This window comes from Ambystoma mexicanum, chromosome 11, assembly GCF_040938575.1.
Source record: "Ambystoma mexicanum isolate Mex_15411 chromosome 11, UKY_AmexF1_1, whole genome shotgun sequence".
NCBI lineage: Eukaryota > Metazoa > Chordata > Amphibia > Caudata > Ambystomatidae > Ambystoma > Ambystoma mexicanum.
The window spans coordinates 11,096,857-11,119,846 of NC_090934.1; the positions used below are offsets into that span (position 1 = coordinate 11,096,857).

Consider the following 22,990-nt stretch of genomic DNA (forward strand, 5'->3'; position numbering starts at 1 on the left):
TCGGTACCCTCGACGATGTCGTCGTCACCTGCGTCGGGATCCATCCCGACGGGCCGGTCTTCTTCCACGCCGAGGCCGTGGCTTAAGACCTCGACCAGCTCCTCCTCCGAGGTTGAGGCCGAATCTACGACGACGCCCTGCCCCCCCTTTTTCTTCCCCACGGGGGATTTCACGGGGGTCCTATCGATGGGCACAAAAGAGGACTCCCTCCGAGGTGGCAGGGAGACTCTGAGCCCCGAGGTCGCCACCACTGGTGTAGCCTCCACAGGCTGAGCCAGGGCCGCCGCGACAGTTTCGATAGAGGGCTTGGCCGGATGGATTAAGGCCTTCACCACCTTAGGTGCGCTCACCGCCTTATCCTTGAGGGGGGGGGACAGTGCCTCGCTCGCCCTCCGCCTTCGAGCTCGACCGGGGCCTCTCCAGGAGCCTCGCCGGGTGCTCGGCCTTCCTCTTACCCGACCCAGAGCGTTGGCTCGTGGTTGATGGTGCCGGGGAGGGTGCGCCCAGCCTGGCGCCCGTAGAGCCCGACCGTTCGGCGCTCCCGGTGCCAGCGGACTCGCAGTGCTTGGCCTTATGTTGGACCCCCGTCGCCGGGGCGTCCTCAAAGGTCTTAGAAGACCGCTCGGATTTCTTCCTCTTCTTCTCGCCGGACGGGCTCTTCCCTTCCAGCCAGTTGGCGAGACGTTGATGGCGGTCCTTCATGGTCCGCTCCGACATGTGGCCGCAAAACGCACAGTCCTTCTCCACGTGCGTCTTGTCCTCATGTAGGCAGTAAAGGCAAAAAGAGTGTTCGTCCTCCTTGAAGACGTTCTGCAGCTGGCATCCAGGGCAGACCCTGAACAGCTTTCCGGGCGTCGAGCTTCCCTTCTCCTGGGCCATGACCGGGCCTGAGAAACTTCTGGAGTCCTCCAAAAGCGTAGCTCGACGAGATCTTCACCCTTGAGGGGCGCAGACGAATCCGACACGGGTCCCCGTTGATCGGATGGAGAGTCGGTGGAGCTTGAGGCTCTTTTGACCGAAAAAACAAAGTTTTTGAGAAAAAACGTGAAAAAAAATAGCACTAACGCTCGAGAGCAATAGCACGAGGATCCCAACACATGAACGTGCGGTAAAAATCTGAAGATGGCTGCCAGAGGCGGTGCTTAGGTAGAGGGCAGTCATTGGTTGTGGTCAGTATGACGCAGAGACCAGTGATTGGTTATTACTACGAAAGACAGATCAGAAACGAAACTGATACTGGTTTTTTCTTTACCGAGGATTCCCAGCCTGACGACTGGGAATATTCATGAGCATGTGAATCCATGCCAGACCCATGCTGGAGAAGGAGGCCATCAGGAACCTCTGCGGAAACTTACCTTCCGCAGACCCCTCATCCATCTCAGAAACATAATCCAGAGGCTGGAAGGAGGGTACAGAAAAAGGAACACGGGGAACCTCCGACAAAGCCGTCTCGAAAGGCGTCGACGGAATCGGCGTCGACAGCTTCGACACAGGCCTCGAGGGCGGAGCACCGAGCATGTCTCTCGACAGCCTCGGCGCAATGACGTTGACGACTTCCTTGGAGGCGGAGCCTCGAGAAGTCAGTCGACGACCTGGGAGCCGCAGGCGTCGATGTCTTCTTCGAAGACATCACAGGTTCTCCAGGTCTCAAGGGCGTTGAGGACCGGGACCTGGAATGGGCATGTCTAGAGCGACCATCCTTGTCCGACCGGGACCTCTAAAGCGTCCGGTGGTCGCGACGACAACTCGATCCCGAAGGCATACGAGCAGCGTCTCTAGGCCGGTGTCTTTCGACAGCACGGACTGACCAGAGCCCTGCGATTGGAAAATCGCCAACATCTCCTTTCGGAAGGAATCTCATTCCTCAGGAGTGGAATGCTTGTTGGGACAAGCAACCCGCCGATGGAAGAAGGCGACCTGTGACGGCGCTTCCTGGAGTGCCTCGAAGAGGCAGAGGAATCGCGGGACCGACTCCCAGACCGAGAACCCCCGGACTCACGATGATGCAGAGAGTCGCCCTTCGAATCATCCGTCGAAAGACCAGTGGAACGCGACTTCCGGGGCTTGGCCAGCTTACCGACCGACAGCTTCTTCTTAGGCTCCCGCAAGGCCTTCTATGTGAGCGATTGGCAGTCGACAGTCATCCGTATCGTGGTCCTCCCCGAGGCACCAGAGGCAAGCGTCGTGTGTGTCCGTCAGCAACATCTTGGACCCGCACACCCGACACTTCTTAAAACCGGACTGCGGGGTGGAAGAAGCCGAAGACATCATACAATATCTTAGAAACAGGTTCGAAGAACCAGGCGCCCCGAGATCTCCAAAGCAAACACGTTCGTGGAAAACTCGATACTGAGGCTATGGGCGTCGTACGTCCTACTTTAACATCCGGTGACGTCGGCTCGACAGAGGCCCTCGAGGACAGCTTATCGACGTCATCGAAGGGAATGGGCGACGGGGCAGTGCCTTGTGGGACACCACAAGGTGAAAGGAACGGGAGAGATAGGGAGGGAGAAAGAGCACCTGAGCGCGGTCGGCTATGAATGACGAAAACCATGCTAGGACCGGACCCGCAATCCCAATCTGGGACAGGCAGGTAAGCAGAGTGGGGTGGTCTACAGTATCTAAGCCTGCTGAAAGATCTAACAAAATCAGTGCCCCCCACCAGCATCAACCAGCCTGGCCATGTCATCCTGAACTGACACCAGTACGCTTTCCGTGCCCCGACCAGGCCTATAGCCAGATTGGGCAGGATCAAGCAATGTAGATGACTCAAGAAAAGTGGAGAGAAGAGGTGAGTCCAAAGATTCCAACAATTTCATAGGAAATGGGAGGAGGGAGATAGGACGGAAATTAGAAAGAAGAGAGTCGTCGAGCGAGGGCTTCTTCAGAAGGGGAATCAGTGGCAATTTTAAATTCAGCCGAAATGAGGAAGCATTGACCGATGAGGTAAGTTCCATAGAAGTGTCACCAGCAATTTTTTTCATGACTACTAGTGGAACCATGTTGGAGGGGCAGCCAGATGCGCTGTATTGCCCGCATGAGTGTTTCCTCAGAAAACAGTAGAAAAATAGACCACTCTTACTCCCGGCAGGCTACCCACAATGGTGTAGCCATTGGAAGTGGTAGGCACCTGGGACGCTTGGATGGTCGGAAAAATTGGGCTAAGGAATTAGAGGTCCTGTGTCGGGGGGAGTGCAGGTGTAATTTTCTCAGAGGAGGATAGAGCTCTAACCGCCAAAGAAAGAGCCTTGGGTTGGCAGAGGGCCGACTCCTGTGAAGTAGGGACGTAATGGTATAACGGTATACCGTTAAATATACCATGAACCATTTAATTGAACAATAATAACCATCACATTGTTTACTGTATATACAGTTAAGTGTGCTTTTCAATCTGATTTGTAAAGGCTGCAGTAAGCAAGTGCTGCGCAGTCTTGGTCTTGCACTGTTGGATGTGCCGTCTGCAAAGTAGTTTCAGTTGGAGCAGTTTTTAATGCCATTCCATAAACCACACGTGCCTGACACAAAATCAATGTGAGGAATAAATACAGTGCCAAGAAGGAAAAAGCTTTACTTTGGGTTTGCGGCTTTGGGGTTTATATATTTATAATGGATGTTTGCTAAACACATGACAATGGGGGATGTCCCTGGCTCCATCATTGAATTTACATATAAGTCACACTGCGAAATTCACTAATCTCTGTGGGTATTCCCTGCTGCCATACCAAAGGGTAACATGTCCGTGATTACTGAACACCTTTTGGCCCGCAAGTAAACTAAAGGCTGTAACGTAAAGAGAGAGTGAGTGAGTGAGTGAGCGAGCGAGCGAGCGAGCGTGTGTGTGTGTGTGCACGCACAAGCGTATACTAAAATCAGCCTCCATTGATCTGTGGCATGCAGGTTATCAAGATGGCAACATGTTCATCTTCACCAGTAGCCAATGGGGGAGCTAAAAGCCTAAATGACCACTTAAGAAAAGCAATTCAGTTTGCTTTGCCAGTCGCAGCAGGGCTTCCACCCCCCCCTCCCCCATCATCCTCTCCACACGTGTGTTTGTGTTTGGTGTAAGCAAGGGGTGGCATTTCAGTGAAAAGTATGTTGAAAAGCCCAATTCTGGCCCTGAGTGCCTGGTTTTGTTTGTGTTGATAAATCTGACAATTTACGACCTTGACAAATATTTTCTAAAAGATTAGTTAACTCCACCTGCTATACCGCGATAACCATGATATACCGTCATTTGGCAAGAAGGTTATCGTACCGTCATAAAACTAATACCGTGACACCCCTAGTGTGAAGTACAATTTTATCGCTTCAAAAATATCAGAGAAATAAGCAGCATAACAGTCTTTGTATTGAGCTTTAGCATTGAGGTCATAACCAATGCTCCACATGCGTTCTATCTGCTTGAGATTAAGCCGAGCAGCTTTAAGTGTGGGGGTAAACCAAGGCTGAGTGGGAAGTCTGCGTGGTTGAATGAGCGACTAGGGGCAAATATGTCAGCATTTTCGCTCAGAACACAATAGTGTGGAGAATGAGGGGTGACAGTATTCCTGGCATTTACTCTTGACCAGTTTAGAGAGTAATGAAATTGATGGATCTTGTGATAAGGGATAAGATTGAGGCGGTGCTACAAACAATGGAGTATATCATATTGGCTTGTGGGTCCCATCAGAACAGGGTTCGAAATGGAGGGTAGCTGGGAGCTATTTAGCTCCTCCTTGCAGCCTAGAAGACCCTGGTTAGCTTAAAACCAACTGCTACCAGGAGCTACTTTCAGCTCCCCAAGACAACTGATGTTGAACAAACATACCCATTTGACATTAACTGTGCGCTTAGGACAATCGATAAATGAGCGTAAGGGCGCATCTATAAAGCATTTAAAGCATGAGCGGCCATAAATCATGGCCAAAATGTTCATTTTGCATATTTGGTGGAAATTAAATTTGAGGAACGCTATGTACTAGCTCCTCATTCCCCAGTGATAGCTTCTGCACACTGGTTAATGCCGGATACCCAGGAGCCGCTTTTCACGCCCACTTATCCATTTTCGATCCCTGCAGAAGGAGAGATTATTGTTGGGGTCATATGTACATGATCCTATGTATTCAGATCTCAAGGATTTGTTTCTCTGGCTATCAAGTGATGAAGAAACTTCTTTGACAATTGTTACTGTTAAATTGCTAAAGCATGCAGGAATCGTGAGGCCCGGTATTAATCTTATATTGTATTTGTTTGTTAATGGATTGTCAATTATTTTTGTTTTAACTTGAAATTGTAAATGATATGTATTAAGTTGATGAAATTGGATCAAAGTCATTTTATTCCAAGATGTAAATTAAATGTGTGTATTTTGTCTAAGGAGGCCTTGTGCACCCACTATCACAATAAAACTTTTTTTTTAATGTAAAAAAGGATTCACTTTTATGCTGAGTAGATTTCAAAACTGAAGAAGCCCGAAACTGGGACATTCAAGCTGATCAAATGTGTCAATCACGTCTCGGAGATGTTTGAGCAGGCAGCCTACCCACTGCTGCTTGAACCCCTGCCATTCCACTCCTTGTTGGTTACCTTCACCTCCTCACCCAGACATTTCACCTTTCTGTATTAGAAAAGCGAGACTAAAAGCGGTCACAAACATATCACACAGGGTCTCAGTCAGATGGCAGTGTGTGCACAACCTCACCAGGACCACCAAACAAGAGTGCTGCAGGGAAAAGAGAAAGCTTAAAAAAGGGCACCACAGACAAACCACAGAGCAAGAACTGGGAAAAGGTCCAATACTAAGGTACGGGAGGGGGTGGGGAGGGAGGAGGAGAAGAAAGTTAAAGTGCAGCAGAAAATGGCAGGGCTTTAAACTCCAAACTAAACCCAAAAGAGGAGACATTGAAAACACCCAAAAATAAAACCTGGCAGTTGTCAGAGACCACCTGTTAATGGCAGGAATGAGGAATCTGAGACAGCATCCAGAGGCAGGAGGTTGTGCGATTTTCAACATTTGCTCAGCTGACGTGGTAAGGGGAGCCTTTAAGAATCAAGACCTTCCTAAATAACCATCACAATTCTCTCCTACTTCACAAGCATCATCGAACAAATTCTGCCAGGTAACCAGTGTTGTCAGCAACCCCACGTATAACCCCCTTAGCAATATAATCACCCCCAAACACCAGTACCACACAACTTCCTCCACAACGTTTTCTCGCACCACAAAGGTCCACGACTATGACCAGTCCACAAAAGCACCACCAGACTGCTCTGGTGAACCTACATAAAAATACACCATTTTACCTCTGCTAACCTTTGGGTCGCAAGACCTCTGTACCGGACAAGAACCACTGCCCAAAAAACATACCACTTGCACGGCACCACTGCTGTGTCAACATACCACTCGCCATTTCTTTCCATCCAGTTCCAGTAGTGGCGGTTCTTTCTTGGGCGCCGCCTTTGGGGGGGTGCAGGCGACAGGCGTAGGCTTTGGTGTGATGAAAGGCTTGGGACCACTGCGGACAGGACCTCCCTGTGCCTTCAGTCCTGGGTTCTTGTGCGTCTTCAAGGTGTCAGGGACATGTTTCAGAGCTGGAGGAACACATAAGAAAATAGCTCGGGTGTATTATTCACATCACAGCCTCTGATCCAACCTGCATTCCTGAAGATGGTGCTTGTGCGTCAACCCAGATCAAAGCACTGGAGCTTTGCCTCTCAGGGTGTCAATGCACACAGTACTGCCCCTGGAGGGCCCCTTGAGCTCCAGTGGCACAGTGGTTGCCCTGCATCTCTCATACGGTTCTCACCCTGACCAACTTACAGGGTCCCATAATGGTACCCTTCCCTTCATGCCCACTTGGCCTCCTGCCAAGCTTCTTTTCAGCCTACATCTCCATGGGCCATTTCACACACAGTAGTTGCTGTATAGGTCTCCAGGATTCATTCATTCTCATCTCCTTGGGGGGAGTAAGGGGGGGATAAGGGGGGGGATAAGAGGGGGTAGGGGGGATAAGGTGGCTATTGCCCCAGGTCTTTTGGTTGTAGCCCCGGATAAAAGCTCAGGGGCTACAACCAAACGGATATAGCTAGCCCGAATCCCACAAGTCCCGACATTAGCTTAGCCCCGGATCTTTTCCAGACCTAGCAACAACCCTGGCTGTAGGCCTCTATTGGCCACAGCTCCTATGGTATTCACAGAGTAGCACCCACTTGCGCCCCAACTCTGCGAGTCGTACATACCCTGCTTCTTCACTGCCCCCCGGGCGGCTTTGCCTCTGTTCTCACATGGTACACACCCTGCTTCTTCACTGCCCCCAGTTCAGATGGATGTGCCCAGACGACATTCCCTCTTCTCACATGGTACACACCCTGCTTCTTCACTGCCCCCAGTTCAGATAGATGTGCCCGGAGGGCATTGCCTCGGTTCTCACATGGTACACACCCTGCTTCTTCAATGCCCCCCGGACAGCATTGCCTCTGTTCTCACATGGTACACACCCTGCTTCTTCAATGTCCCCCAGACGGCATTGCCTCTGTTCTCACATGGTACACACCCTGATTCTTCACTGCCCCCAGTTCAGATAGATGTGCCCGGGCGCCATTGCCTCTGTTCTCACATGGAACACACCCTGCATCTTCACTTCCCCCAGTTCAAATAGATGTGCCCGGACGGCATTGCCTCCGTTCTCACTTGGCACACACCCTGCTTCTTCACTGCCCCCAGTTCAGATGGATGTGCCCTGGCGGCACTGCCTCTGTTCTCACATGGTACACACCCTGCTTCTTCACTGCCCCCAGTTCAGATGGATGTGCCCGGACGGCATTGCCTCTGTTCTCACATGGTACACACCCTGCATCTTCACTGCCCCCAGTTCAGATAGATGTGCCCGCATGGCATTGCCTCTGGTCTCACATGGTACACACCCTGCATCTTCACTGCCCCCAGTTCAGATAGATGTGCCCGGACGGCATTGCCTCTGTTCTCACATGGTACACACCCTGCTTCTTCACTGCCCCCAGTTCAGATAGATGTGCCCGGACGGCATTGTCTCTGTCCTCACAAGGTACACACTGCATTTTCACTGCCCGCATCTCAAGGTTCTCACTCTGTCTCCAGGGCTCTGGGTCAAATGTGGCGGTCACAGAAGCCTATGCAAAGAATCTTTCCATTCTTTGCTGAGGCCACATACTGTGCTGCTGAATAGTTTAACTAGCAGAACCACACAAGGGGTTAACCTCTGCGTAGTGAAATAAAATTGCATTGCACTTTAAAAGAGGCCCTCAAGTCAGCAGTCATTTCACTGGCCCCATCACACACACAATGCACTCCATGCTCCCCTACTACAATAGATTCCATGGCCCACAGCACACATGGTACTCGCCATGTGTGATCCCCTCTCATACATGGCCCACAGCACACACAGTACTCCCCATGTGCGATTCCCGCTCATCCATGGCCCATAGCGCACACAGTACTCACCATGTGTGATCCCGTCATCCATGGCCCATAGCACACACAGTACTCACCATGTGTGATCCCCTCTCATGGCCCATATCACACCCAGCACTCACCATGTGTGATTCTTGCTCACCCATGGCCCATAGCACACAGTACTCACCATGTGTGATCCCCTCATCCATGGCCCATAGCACACACAGTACTCACCATGTGTGATCCCCTCTCCTTGGTTGATCTGTGCAAATAGCTGGGATCGCGATTCAGATCCTGAGCTGTCGGGTGAAGCAGGTGCAGGAGGGGGTGGAGGAGGTGGCGGGCCTGGAGGAGGTGGTGGGGGACCAGCACGTGGAGCTGCCGGACACACGACTGCCCCAGAAGCTTTGGGTCCCTAAAAATAAAATACAAACATTTTTAGGAATTAATCACCAAAATGTTAGCTTGCTTTGAGGCCATAACATACAAATGATCAAATGTAAGACTATGCATGGGGCACACATGGCGACTTCTACTCTGCACTTACCGTCTTGCTCCAGGCCAGCCCGGTCGTGTGATATTCCTTTACGTAGCCTTGCAGCTCCGTCCAGATGTTCAGATAAGCTTTAGCCCAATCCACATGTTTCTGGTCTCTGGACAAGAAAGAGACTGCATTACTACAGTGTATAGGCCTCAGACACTGGGTGCCAAGGTTCCTTCCCACTGCTGGAGGGGGAGGGTACTGAGAGCGATGGCCCTGGAGAAGCGGGGTGTAGTTGGGAGGGAAGAATAGTGTATTTGGAAATCCAAAACCTGACCACTCAATGAATAACCAGTTGAGAATTAACGAGAGTCGCTCCATTCCACATTAATTGCAGCCCCCACAGTTATTGCTGTATTCACCTGAAGGCATCTCTCAATCCCACCAGGTGAATCCACCCCCCCTGACCCCCATACCATTTGTCCAGTAACCGACACCGTCTATGAAACACCTTCAATCTGGAGACCAGCCCCTTCTTACCAGATACCCACCCGCGTGGAACTTACACGTCCTTGTACTCTTTCAGCACACGGTTGGTGTAAAACATTGCAGCGTCGTTCATCTCTTTGATGTAGGGCCCAGGCTTTGGAGCCTAAAAAAAGATAAAGGGTATAAACCAGCGAGAAACGTGCTAATAAGTTCAGGAAGGAACAGCTACATATGATAACTAATGCCTGCCCCAGAACAAAAGCTGACTGCTGAACGAATATGCTTCACAGAAACCCTGAAGAATCAGCAGCCACAGTTGCAGGCAGGCACTACTCAAGACCCCAAGGAGACACCAAAGCATGAACAAAAACAAGATTAAGATGCCAAGCACTAACACCATGGCAAGCTGAGAAGAACAAGGTCAAAGGAAGCCCACCAGGGACAGTGGCAAGCGGAGAAGAAGGTCCAAAGAAGCACACCAGGGACACCATGGCAAGCTGAGAAGGCCCACCATGGCAAGCGGAGAAGGTGAACAAGGTCCAAGGAAGCCCACCAGGGACACTGTGGCAAGCGGAGAATAAGAACAAGGTCCAAAGAAGCCCACCAGGGACACCGTGGCAAGGTGAGGAGAACAACAAGGCCCAAAGAAGCCCACCAGGGACACTGTGGCAAGCTGAGAAGAACAAGGTCAAAGGAAGCCCACCAGGGACAGTGGCAAGCGGAGAAGAAGGTCCAAAGAAGCACACCAGGGACACCATGGCAAGCTGAGAAGGCCCACCATGGCAAGCGGAGAAGGTGAACAAGGTCCAGGGAAGCCCACCAGGGACACTGTGGCAAGCGGAGAATAAGAACAAGGTCCAAAGAAGCCCACCAGGGACACCGTGCCAAGGTGAGGAGAACAACAAGGCCCAAAGAAGCCCACCAGGGACACCGTGGCAAGCTGAGAAGAACAAGGTCAAAGGAAGCCCACCAGGGACAGTGGCAAGCGGAGAAGAAGGTCCAAAGAAGCACACCAGGGACACCATGGCAAGCTGAGAAGGCCCACCATGGCAAGCGGAGAAGGTGAACAAGGTCCAAGGAAGCCCACCAGGGACACTGCGGCAAGCGGAGAATAAGAACAAGGCCCAAAGAAGCCCACCAGGGACACCGTGGCAAGCTGAGAAGAACAAGGTCAAAGGAAGCCCACCAGGGACACCGTGGCAAGCTGAGAACAACAAGGTCAAAGGAAGCCCACCAGGGACACTGTGGCAAGCGGAGAATAAGAACAAGGTCCAAAGAAGCCCACCAGGGACACCATGGCAAGGTGAGGAGAACAACAAGGCCCAAAGAAGCCCACCAGGGACACCGTGGCAAGCGGAGAAGAAGAACAAGGTCCAACGAAGCCCACCAGGGACACCGTAGCAAGCAGAGAAGAACAAGGTCCAAAGAACCCCACCAGGGACACCGTGGCAAGCAGAGCATAACAAGGTCCAAAGATGCCCACAAGGGACACAGTGAAAGCAGAGAATAAGAACAAGGTTCTACAGATGCCACCACTGACACCAAGTCATGCTGGGAACAAGACCAGGTTATGAAGATCACACAAGTGCCATATTGCATGGAGGAGCAGCTTCTCAGGAGGTTACCGCTCAGATCGCCACATTGGTCACTATAGAGGCACTATTTAATGTTTGCTTGTTAGGCGCTGATACAGGAAATAAATTGTTTTTCAAAGCACCCACATGGAAGCAGGGAGGGAACATGAGATAGCAGTACAACTAAATACAAACAAAATACAGAGGGGGATGGAACGGCCAAACCTACTATGCCTCGTGAGTATTCAGAATATGCAAGTGCAGACAGGAAGAGGGCAGTGAGGTAGGTGCTGTGGTGTCCGTGCTCAAGGGTGAGGCGCAATCAAAGTGTAAAGTAAGGTAAGTGCTATGCAGCCAGGAGCTGCGTTGGGTGGAAAATGCAAATCTACAGTACGGAGGGTGTGCTGAGGCAAGTGCTGAAGGAAGCCAGATGCTGGGGAGATTGGGTGTGAATGGTCAGAGGCCCAGAGGATGCATAAGGATCCAAGACACCAATCACAGCACCGTGGGATTAGCAGAGGAAGGAAGGAGGAAAATGAGTCTTGAGGGGTTTCCGGAACTTCAGAATGTCCTGCTCAAGATGCAGTGGGAGGCTGTTACAGACGAGGGAACCAGCGGAGGAAATAGAGGCCTTCTGCTCTGTTTAGCAAAATGCTTTACACACAGTTGGTGCCAGAGGAGCGTAGAGGTATAGAAGGAGAGTATTTGGTATGAGAGTTGCAGATACAGTGGTCCCTTGCCCCAGACAGCCTTGTGGATGATGCAGGGGGATTTTTAATTTGATCTGTGCAGCAACCGGGAGCCAGTGGAGGCTTTTTAGGGCAGGAGAGATGCGGACCCTGGGCTTAAGGTGAAGAATAAGTCTTGCTTCTCTATTCTGGATTAGCTGAAGGGGTCGGAGAGTGGAAGGAGGTAGACTGAGGAGATGGCTGTTGCAATAGTCAAGCCTAGAGAGAACCAGGGCTCGGGAAACAGAGCTTCTGGGGGAAAGTGAGAACTGGGAGAATTCCTTTGAGTAGGAAGAGTTGAAAGTGGGACTTCTTGGCAATGTCCTGCTGCCCCGAGGTAGCAGGCTAGCCCGCCACCCAAGTTAAGGACCTTGAGTGCAGCAAGGGTCCCTTAATGAGGGTGGAGGGTTACCTACAGGGTCGGCCCACCACCGAGGGGCATATCGCCATTAGCACCCGTGTATATCCAAACAGGTGCTAATGGGTTTTTCTAAAAGAAAGAAAATGTACCTTGATTTGCGGCCCGAGGCCGCACAGCTGTCATCAACATTGAAGAGGGACTGCCTGCCTGACAACTTGAGTCGGGATAAAAGTAAGTTTGCCTTAACGTCCCGCACCCCAAATAAAAAAAAAACAACAAAAAAAACACTAGCACCCATGTAGGGAGCTACATGGGTGCTAAGGTGATGGGGAGAAGGGGGAGCGGGGAAGGAAGTGCCCGACGCCAATGAAACTGCTCAGAACGCGGGCTTTCCTTAGTGAATACAGCCTGTATTATGAGCACTCATTGGCGGACGTCTCCACCCAGGGTGCTAATGCCGTAAATAACTCACATTTTGGTTGGGGCCTGCCCATTTCAAACTATCGCACATTGTCCTCAAGCTTCTAAACACTCTCCTCTCTGCCCCTCCACCTCATGACACCATGTCCCACCAACCACTCCTAATGCCATCACCCCATTCCTACTCGACACAGCGTACTCCGCCTTCCAATCACTCTCCCTCAGGACTACCTACCGCACCCATCCCTCCGTCTCCTCCTCAACCCCATGCCACGCACCTTCAATCTCTTAACCACCCCATACCCTCGCAGCAAGACTCCATGACTCCCTCACTAATCCTCCTCCCCATCCACCCACCTTTCCTCAAACGACAACCTGCGCACACCCACCAAATCGAACACTTTGCCTTCATCCAAGACCTACCCCATCCAGCATTCCTGGAGAACTAACATGGACTCTGGAACGCCCACTCTGCTACGAGTCTTTACTCAATTCCCACCCAGACTCTGCAACCCCATTCCTCTGTGAGAGCAGTCACAGAAACAGCTTCCCCCTGAAGCAACTGCTGCTCTTCACACTGCCCCCCCCCCACTTTCTCCCCCTCTCCTTGCTTCATTACAAAACGTTTATTAGTGGGACTTCTGATCAGCAAAGCCCACCCATCTGTCCCTCTTGATTCAAACACATCACTGTATAGCTCCCTGTGCCAAAACCCCTCCCCAGCCTTCTCCACGCAGTCTGTGGAAGACCAAAACGTTTCTCCTACAATCAACTCCTAGTCAAATATCTTTTTGCTACAGTCCTACCCAAAGCCCAAATCCTGGCTGTCACGCTTTGTACAGCGCTCTGCTGCTCTCGAGCTAGGTATGCGCTTTGAACAATCATGCAGGCTTTGAGCGTTGCTAACATGACAACGCTCCAGAAGGACTACAGCTCGGAACACTCTTGGCTCTTCCATAATCAAATAACCCACAATGTTTGCAACTCACTCAACCTCACCTACCCCCAGGACACCCCATTGTTCCTTCTTCAGACAACTGCCTCCTTCACTTCAGAGTTTTTCTTTCTCCACTCCCACTTTGCCTCCCCGCTGTGCAACTATAACCGACTACAAACTCAAATCCAAATTCAGTGCTCCATCTTGATCAAATCCGATCCTTTCTGCCACGTTTCTTTCCAATACCACTAAATTTGTCAAGCAATCGTGGCACTTGCATCAGTCTTTGAACACCAATAGCCTTTTCCTTAATCTACCCTCTTCTGCTCTACGACCTCTCCAGCTAATCCAGAATAGACTAAGACTTATCCTTGGCCTCAAGCATAGGGACTGCATCTCACCAGCCCTAAAAACTCTCCACTGGCTCCCGGTTTCTGCAAGGATCAAATACAAAACCCTCTGCATCATCCATAAGGGCTGTCTGGGGCCAGGCACCACGCCATCTACAACTTGCTCTCACTAAATACTCTCCTTCCAGATCTTTATGCTCCTCCAGCACCCACAGTGTCAAGCGATTCGCTAATCAGCGAGCTGGTGGCCGATCTCTTTCCTCGGCAGGCTGCCTCCAATGGAACAGTCTCCCCCCTTCCTCTTTGTCTTGAGCCAAAACTCCTCAAGACATTTCTTTTAACCTGCTCCTTCCCTTCCAACCAACAGTTGCTGAGATTGGTGACCAGGGCCCTTTTGTCCTCTTGGGCCCTGGCCTCCCACAACCAATTGCCTTCAGCCTTCGCCCACTCCCAGCACTTGCCATGGCACCCACTGGCCTATACCACCACAGGCCTGCACTTATTTATTGGCAGCTGACCACTCACCCAGGCACTTACAGCTGCTCGCTCCCTAGCACTTCCCTCGTGGTAACACCTAGCACCACACTCCCTTCCTCTCTGCACTTGCACGTTCTGCATGCTCACAAGGCCTAATCGGTCCGCCTCCATCTTTCAATGTTAGATTTCATTTTCATTCCCATGTTCGCTCCCTGTTGCCCTGTGGGCGATTTGAAACACAATTTACTTGAGAAATGGCTCCCTTCCCCAGGTTTCTCTCCACATTCAAGAGAACTCAAAAGTCCCAAGGGCCTGGGTATTACTTGGAATTTTCTTTTAACTGTACTGCAATTTGGGTGTGGGTCTTCAGACTCGCAGGACACCCGTATTCCCAAAGGCATGGGTCTTAGAGATTCTCTTTTACAGCACTTTGTATACACTAGACCTTTGCCCTGTATACTCTCCTGGCAGGACTTTCATGCAGTTTCTTTATTGTGGGATGCAAATGCAGCCCCAGCGTGACAAACAGATGTCATGCCAGGCCCTACAGTGAGAATGAAGCTCGCTGATGTGGACACCCATTGGATATGCAGGCCAGTTCGAAACATGGTTTTCCAACATTAAGGCCTAGTAAATGAACAAGAATGGGCTTCTTTCAACTTCATCTTAATGGACAGGCGCTCAAGTGAAGGAGAATGTGCCCGAGCACTGAACACTGCTGAATGTGCCCAATCCATTGCAAGAGACAGTTGTGGCTGAACATGCTGTTTTCATAAAATATGAAAAGCTACAATTTCACTTAAAGGGACAGGCGCTCAACATGTTACATTGGCTTCAATGCAGCACAAGACTGATACAAAAATCTAAAGTGAGGCCACAGATCTTGCATTTGTCCCAAATATAGACTTTAACAGTTAAAGACATTTAAAAGGAGAGGCATTCTTGGTTTAAAAGTGAACACTGGTTTCCCATGATAAACTTTGGCCTATGTGTGAATAACACTGAAAGCAAGACTTTTTTTTTTAACCGTTGTATTAAAGACTTGATTTCGACAACAGACACAGATGCAATACAAAATGTGCAAAGCACATCTTTTCAATTTAAAATGCTATTCTGTTAGAATTAGATATTAAGTTTGTTTTCCCCACTGAACTGAAAGGTCTATGCCTCTAAAACCTTGACCTCAAGAGCTTTGGGCTGGGCCCACCAAAAAACACTGGTTGTCAGGTTGAAATGCAAAATAAATACAAGAGCCACTAATGGATCTCCAAAGAATGTAGAAACAGACATTACTCATAAGCAGCTGTTCAAGTCATGGGATTTGTGAGAAATTAAACTCGATTTTCTGAAATGTGAAACTGAGGCTTCTATACTAATGTCTTGCAATCCAACTAACATGGGACACCTTTTCCTTAATAACAGGAGAACTGTGCGTTGCAATGAGCTCATTCAGGACTCATTAAAGATCACAAAAAGGCAGTCAGTTCTATGTACGTATTAACCATATACCCAGTGTGTAAGTTGAGTTAGAGGTGACAATGTGTTTGTGACACTCCTAATAATCAGAAAACTCCTAAACTTGGCGAGCAGAAAGGAAGAAAAATTGTGTTTTATGAATTTTATTAACTCTTTCAGCTCAAGAGTAAACCAGGGAAAATAACAGCTCCTCCCAGGAATGTTGTGGCGAAATAAAATTAGCATTGCCCTGATTGGTCATAAATTGTAGAATTCAAAATGATATGTTTATGCAGTTATCTGAAAAGATGAGGTAGTTGCCATGTGTTGAGATTTTGAAGAAACCTAAACAATTTACGAACATGTCATTTTGAAATGCATTTTTCTCCTCCCACATTATCCATACTACAGACCTCTAAACTCCTTGCCCCATCAGCTGGCAGTGGGCGAACTGGTGGGAAAGTGGGGAGGGCGAAGGGGGGGGGGGAGGGAGAAGGGATGTCCAATCCGTAGCGTGGGAATATTCATAGCATGTGTCATCAGCATTATATAATATCAGTTATCAATCTAAAGGGGGACAGGACAGGAGGAGACGGAAGGACAAAAAGAGCAGCCGGATAAGCGGAGACTGAGAGTAGACCCTGATGACACCTGCTGGGGATTTCTGCCTGGAAGCCCCATCAGAGAGACCTGTGGCTGGAGGGACCTTGCTGTGAATAGAGACCAGCGGTGTGCGCTGCCTACCTATTCCAAAAGAGGTTCTGAAACCTGGCTGACCTCCTGAGCTGAGAATAGAGACCTCCAGAGTAAGTAGATGCATCCCCAAAGCGATCCATTGTATTGGGAACTGAATGCCTTAATCCTTTAGGGGGAGGGGGCATATAAGAGTGTATAACTTTAGCTTATCCAACTAAAATATAATTTAATTCACATATGGTAAGTTACCACGGGGTGATTTTGTCAAAAGTGACAAAAATGATCCCAGTACACAGTAATTGACTCTGGTCTTTAATGTAATTGGGTAACCCTGCTGGTCATGTGAACGTGCCAGTGTCCCCAAAACAAAAATCCCAACACCCTGCATTCCCTGTGAAAATGAATTGTCCCAAACAAATTTTCCCATTCATTCCAAATTCCCCAAACCCGGCCTTTCCTTTCAATGTGTGCTCTCCAAACGATTTTCCCATCGAGTTCATTTCCCAAACCTTGCTTTTCAAATAAAAGCCCAAACGAAATTCCCATTATATTCCCACTCCCTGTACCTTGCCTTCAAACTAAAGGAGTCATATATAACTGATGCCTGCGGGTGGGGGGTGTTGGGAGAAAAGAGCATTGTGATAAACCAAGCAATCACTGGGCGTTTTTAAAGTTTAATCTCTGTTAATGTGCAAAGAAATCCTACGTGTGTGTTGACTTAAAATTCAACCCGTTTGTGTTGTGGTAACTGAAAAAGTCTATCAAGAAATGCATGTCAGTCAACAGATGCAAGTAATTTACATTTGTGCTTTTGTGTTGTCCCACAGAGTTGGTGGCTGGTGTTTGATTTATTATTCAGTGTAGAACTTTAAATATACACAATTATTTCTATACAGCGGCCTGTTTTCTAGCTTATTGGCGATAGCGAGGTTATCTGCTGAATGGTGTTGTACAGGTTGAAAGCCTAACCAAATTTCAATATGCTAAGCACTTTGTTATGCAACACCTTGACAGTGGTGAAAGGAGCTCAGAGTTGAGTGACCGTCCAATAAACTTTGACATTATACAGGGCGTTATCTATATTTTTGTAAAAAGTTCATTCAGCTGGTCTTACAAAAGACCTGGTAGTCTGATCCGAACACACAACGTCCTTTTGTTTTTTTTTTCAATCTCTTGCTTTTCCCTGAGTTCGTATTGTGGGTCCCAGACTCCCAATTCCACTTCTAGAGACTTTTCTCTTGGCCGACAATGCTTCCGTGCCCCAACCCTTTCCCGGGGCTCACTGGTTTGCTTCTTGCGCTTCTACAGCTTTCCCCGATTATTCGTCAAGTAGTTCTCTGTCTCTCGCGGCCACTGCAAGCACCTTTGCATCCAGGTACCTCGGCACTCAAAGCACAGCCTGCTCAGAGCGCGCTGCACACCGGATTTCCTTCTTGCTACTTTCTGCCATTCGGACATCTGCGATGCCGCCAGTACCTTGTTCTGCCTTGCGCTGGAGAAATCATGTTACACTTCCTGCCATTGTTTTGTACCATGCTGGGCCAATTGGATTATCCCAATTACTAGACCAACGGTATTGGTTTACCTTAGGAGTAAACATTATGACTCCTTGCCTCTTCCCAGTTTCTGTCATGCCGTTTTCCCTGTGGAATTGAGGAGGCTGTTCATTCTTTTTGGAATTATCGGTACTATTCCTCGCACACTCTGCTACTCTGGACTATCCCAAATCGTGCAAACATTTTCTGCTCCTCCAATCCTAGGAAGCTTTCTATAACCTTTCCATCCATGCTTACCAACCTGAATCCTCGCCCGCTACCTTCACTTCTCACTCTGCCGACTGCAAGGTACTGCCTAGCCAAGATACACAACACTTTCACTACCCTCCTCCACCCTCCTCTCCATTCACACTCGCACGTCATTCTCTCAAACATATGCACACGCACCCCGTTTGACAGACCCGACACCTCATCCTGTACTCCCCACTGACTCCTCCACACACCAAAGAAAAGGAACAGGCACCCGTGAGCTGCTCCTATGTGCAGGCATGCAAAAATTGAACTTGCCAATGACCATCGAGTCTGCACACATAGGAAATGCTGTGCATGAAGCGAGTCCTTACGCTAGCTATTAGCTTACAACTTTAAATGTGCACCCCTTCGTTTAGAGCTTTTCAAATTGTGACTTTCCACAGGCACCTTCCCAATATGCTTCAAGATGGCGGCTGTTAAACCCAAAACTAAACCAGCTGATTCAACAATGAGGCCAAGGCTTGGACAATGTCTTAAATACATTGTAGTTGGTGCATACTGGGAGGGAATGACTAGGCAGCGCTCTCTGCCCCCAACCAATCTGGGTTTGGTGGCACACAAGACAAACTGCACTAAAGGTCTCCAACTTCCTCTTCACCGTCACCTGACCCATCCTCATCCAGCTTGGCCGGCCTGTCACCTCCAGCCACTCTTCGACTCCCACCATGAATTGTCCACATCTTTCCCGGATGATCACACTGTATACATTTTTGTGCCATTTACTTCATGGTGGTGTTCAAGAGTGGGACCGGCTCTGCACCTCCTTTACCCGGTTTAAGCAATTCACTGCTACAGCAGCAGAGGCTGCAGCCTCAATCTGAGCTTCCAGAAAATCTCACCGTGGCAGCCTCCATTCCAATCCACTAAAACACCCATCACCCCTCGTCCCAAGCAGACTGGATTGCTGCCACATCTTTGCTGCATATTCCTCGTAGGACACCCCCACTGCACCTCTTTGCACTTTTAAATAAGGCTCTGGGGCAGGACCTAGAGGAGAGTATTATGCTTCACTTTATAGTTAGAATTGCGTTTTGCAATTGTCTTTGAATTTGAAACACTAACTAGTAACACCCATGGCCAATCCCCATGGCTTGGCTCCGCATGACCTCACGTCCTGTGTCCAACCCTTTTTCCCTGCTGCTCTTTCAGCAGACAGCATGTCTGCCACCATTTTTGTAGCATCACTTAGAGCAGCTTTTGGAATGGCTTGAATCTTTTTTTAGCTCCGTCATCTACCCTACGAGAGCCTTGTTCGCTATTTTTGACTCCCTAGGCCAACCGGCACCATACAAACGTACATATGTGACGGTAATAATAATAAAGGGCACATCCAAGGGATATTTAAAGCAGAATGGAACATACCATCATGGACAATGTCTCTCCTGTGGAAGCTGGATTAAAGGGGTGCTGTGTACTGGGTAGTTCCTGCCTACCAGGTGATGCCCGACACCCAGGAGCCGCTTTTATCTCCTGCTCATTGAATTCCATTACAGCTGAACTTCATTTATTTCATGTGCTTTTCTTCGTGGACTTGCAATCTCTTGAACCTGCCCGGACCCTTGGCCTTCATGGGCGCAGAGTGGTTGGTTTCCACACCAGGGAGCCCATTCGGACCTTCTGCAACACTCTTAAGTGATCATTTTAAGTGTGAGGGGACCATCAGCGGGTGTACTACATACGGTGCACGGTGCCCAGAGCCCTGCTGGCGGGGCTCCGGCGGTGTGGTTAAACGCCATGGCACAATGGCAGACAGGGTTGGTGGTGGGTCCCTCAAGCACAGCCTTGCAGGGGAGGAGTTGGAAATAAAACACATTCTTTTCTTGAAGCATTTTTCCCCTCAATGGGCTTCAGATCGCTGGCAAACGTTTCCCTGCACAGGAGCTCAATTGATATCACAGCTTAATCCTTCCTCCTAGTGCCCAGGGTTCTCCGGCCTCAGAGGCAGATCAGAGTAAAGCCTCTCTACAGCAGCTTGGTGATATGTAGGAGGCTGAGCAATATTGTGAGGAATGCTCTGAACAGTATCAACTGGAAGAGCACGGTTGCAGCAACATCCAATAGTCTGCTCCTGACAGAGCTTTAGCCGTAGGTTTCAGAAGGATATAGGTGCATTGCACCCCAGTCAGTCCAATTTTCGAACTGCCCATAGACCTGAGAGGGCTCTCATCGATCTGCAAACCCACATGATGAGTATTGTGGGTAAGGCTGGCCTCTTGGTCCTGTTGGATTTGTCGGCCGCTTTTGATCTGGTCACAAGCGCCTTCTGCACACACTGAAAGATACTGCTCGCTGCTCTGAAAAAGACATGCAACTGGGTGCACCCTTTCCTGACCAGGCAATCATCAAGGATCTGCTGGGGAGAAGCACCAGCAGAGTCCCACAGGGGGCATGTATGTTTAATCTCTATGCTAGACCCCTTTGCAGCCTCCTAGGATACCCAGCTGGTCCTAGAGATCTCTACCAACACCACAAATCTCCAAAACATCTATAACCCGATGGACCTATGGAGGAGAGACAACTGGATGTGCCTCAACGCAGGTTAAACTGAGTTATTCATCTTTGGATCTCCCCAAGCAAGAGCAAAACTAGGCCCCAACAACCAGGCTTTTTCCAACCAGGAATGCGATATCCTAGTACACTAGGCACACATACAGATTGCTCCCTGAGCGCAGAGCCACACGTGTCCCAGGTTGATGAAGTGTGCCTACCATCTAACATTTAACATTCACCTTTACCCCACTGAAAATAACTGCACTACAATAGCCTGGCCAGTTATTCTGTCTAGATCAGACTATTGTAGTGCTCTGCTGGTGAGTGCCGATAAAAGGAGCTTACAGAAGCTTCGGACGGAACCGAATTATACTGTTCGAATCATACAAATTATCCCAAAAAAGTGCTACCCATCGGCAAGGCTTACACTGGCTCTCTGTAAGAGCCAGATACCAATTCAAAGCAGCTACCTTAGTACACATACCTATATGGGAAATCCCCGACTCACTTGAAACCATCCTGGTACGAGCCCTCACGGCCACTTCATTCACTAACCTACGGCTAGTCAACTGCCCATTCTTCAAACGGACTAACGGCTTGGGAAGGTCTTTTGCTGCCCGCTCAGCCATGACCTGGAATTCGCTCCCTTTACCCCTGCGGCTAGATACAAGCATTCAACACCTTTCTCTTTGAATAACTCATCCATCTCTATCTCTGCCCCGTACTTTGTTGTCTCGTGTGTCTATATGTGCGCCCCGATACCTTTAGGTTACAGCGCGTTATAAATCAATTAAATAAATTATACACTGGACATTGCCAAGAGCTCCATGGGTACTGGGCAAAGATAGCGACCCAGCTTTCCTGGCAAGGTGCAGAGGGCAGTTTGTATCCTGAGCAATGAACACTGTGCCATTCCAACAGAACACCGCAGGCGCATTCACGTTCCGATTGAGAGCAAACAGGGAGCCTTCTTCCTTCAAGGAGGGTTCCCAAGATGGGGTGTTCTGGATTCCCTTTGCAAAGAAACTTATAAGTTTGTAAACACTTAATGTGGCCTTTGACATCTACTGGTAGCCCCCTCTCAGCTCAGCATTAGGGGCATGCACAGGTCGGACCATCTCAGCTCAGGATTAGGGGCATTTACAGGTCAGCCCATCTCAGCTCAGGATTAGGGGCATGCACAGGTCAGCCCATCTCAGCTCAGGATTAGGGGCATGCACAGGTCAGCCCATCTCAGCTCAGGATTAGGGGCATGCACAGGTCGGCCCATCTCAGCTCAGCATTATGGGCATGCACAGGTCGGCCCATCTCAGCTCAGCATTAGGGGCATGCACAGGTCGGCCCATCTCAGCTCAGGATTAGGGGCATTTACAGGTCAGCCCATCTCAGCTCAGGATTAGGGGCATGCACAGGTCAGCCCATCTCAGCTCAGCATTAGGGGCATGCACAGGTCAGCCCATCTCAGCTCAGGATTAGGGGCATGCACAGGTCAGCCCATCTCAGCTCAGGATTAGGGGCATGCACAGGTCAGCCCATCTCAGCTCAGCATTCTGGGCATGCACAGGTCAGCCCATCTCAGCTCAGGATTAGGGGCATTTACAGGTCAGCCCATCTCAGCTCAGGATTAGGGGCATGCACAGGTCAGCCCATCTCAGCTCAGGATTAGGGGCATGCACAGGTCAGCCCATCTCAGCTCAGGATTAGGGGCATTTACAGGTCAGCCCATCTCAGCTCAGGATTAGGGGCATTTACAGGTCAGCCCATCTCAGCTCAGGATTAGGGGCATGCACAGGTCAGCCCATCTCAGCTCAGGATTAGGGGCATGCACAGGTCGGCCCATCTCAGCTCAGGATTAGGGGAATGCACAGGTCAGCCCATCTCAGCTCAGGATTAGGGGCATGCACAGGTCGGCCAATCTCAGCTCAGGATTAGGGGCATGCACAGGTCGGCCCATCTCAGCTCAGGATTAGGGGAATTTACAGGTCAGCCCATCTCAGCTCAGGATTAGGGGCATGCACAGGTCAGCCCATCTCAGCTCAGCATTAGGGGCATGCACAGGTCGGCCCATCTCAGATCAGCATTAGGGGCATGCACAGGTCAGCCCATCTCAGCTCAGCATTAGGGACATGTACAGGTCGGCCCATCTCAGCTCAGCATTAGGGACATGCACAGGTCGGCCCATCTCAGCTCAGCATTAGGGGCATGCGCAGGTCAGCCCATCTCAGCTCAGCATTAGGGACATGTACAGGTCGGCCCATCTCAGCTCAGCATTAGGGGCATGCACTGGTCGGCCCATCTCAGCTCAGCATTAGGG

General features: G+C 49.8%; 1 protein-coding gene across 1 annotated transcript in view; it reads right to left on the minus strand.

Annotated features, from left to right (window-relative positions):
• Positions 1–22,990, minus strand: part of CAP1 (cyclase associated actin cytoskeleton regulatory protein 1) — a 204,343-nt gene that overhangs the window by 112,633 nt on the left and 68,720 nt on the right. Inside the window, exons 6-9 of the mRNA XM_069622395.1 lie at positions 9,458–9,543; positions 8,958–9,063; positions 8,645–8,825; positions 6,380–6,570 (exon numbers count right to left, since the gene is read on the minus strand). Of these exons, the coding sequence (XP_069478496.1) occupies positions 6,380–6,570; positions 8,645–8,825; positions 8,958–9,063; positions 9,458–9,543 (564 nt within the window). The remainder of the gene's footprint in view (positions 1–6,379; positions 6,571–8,644; positions 8,826–8,957; positions 9,064–9,457; positions 9,544–22,990) is intronic.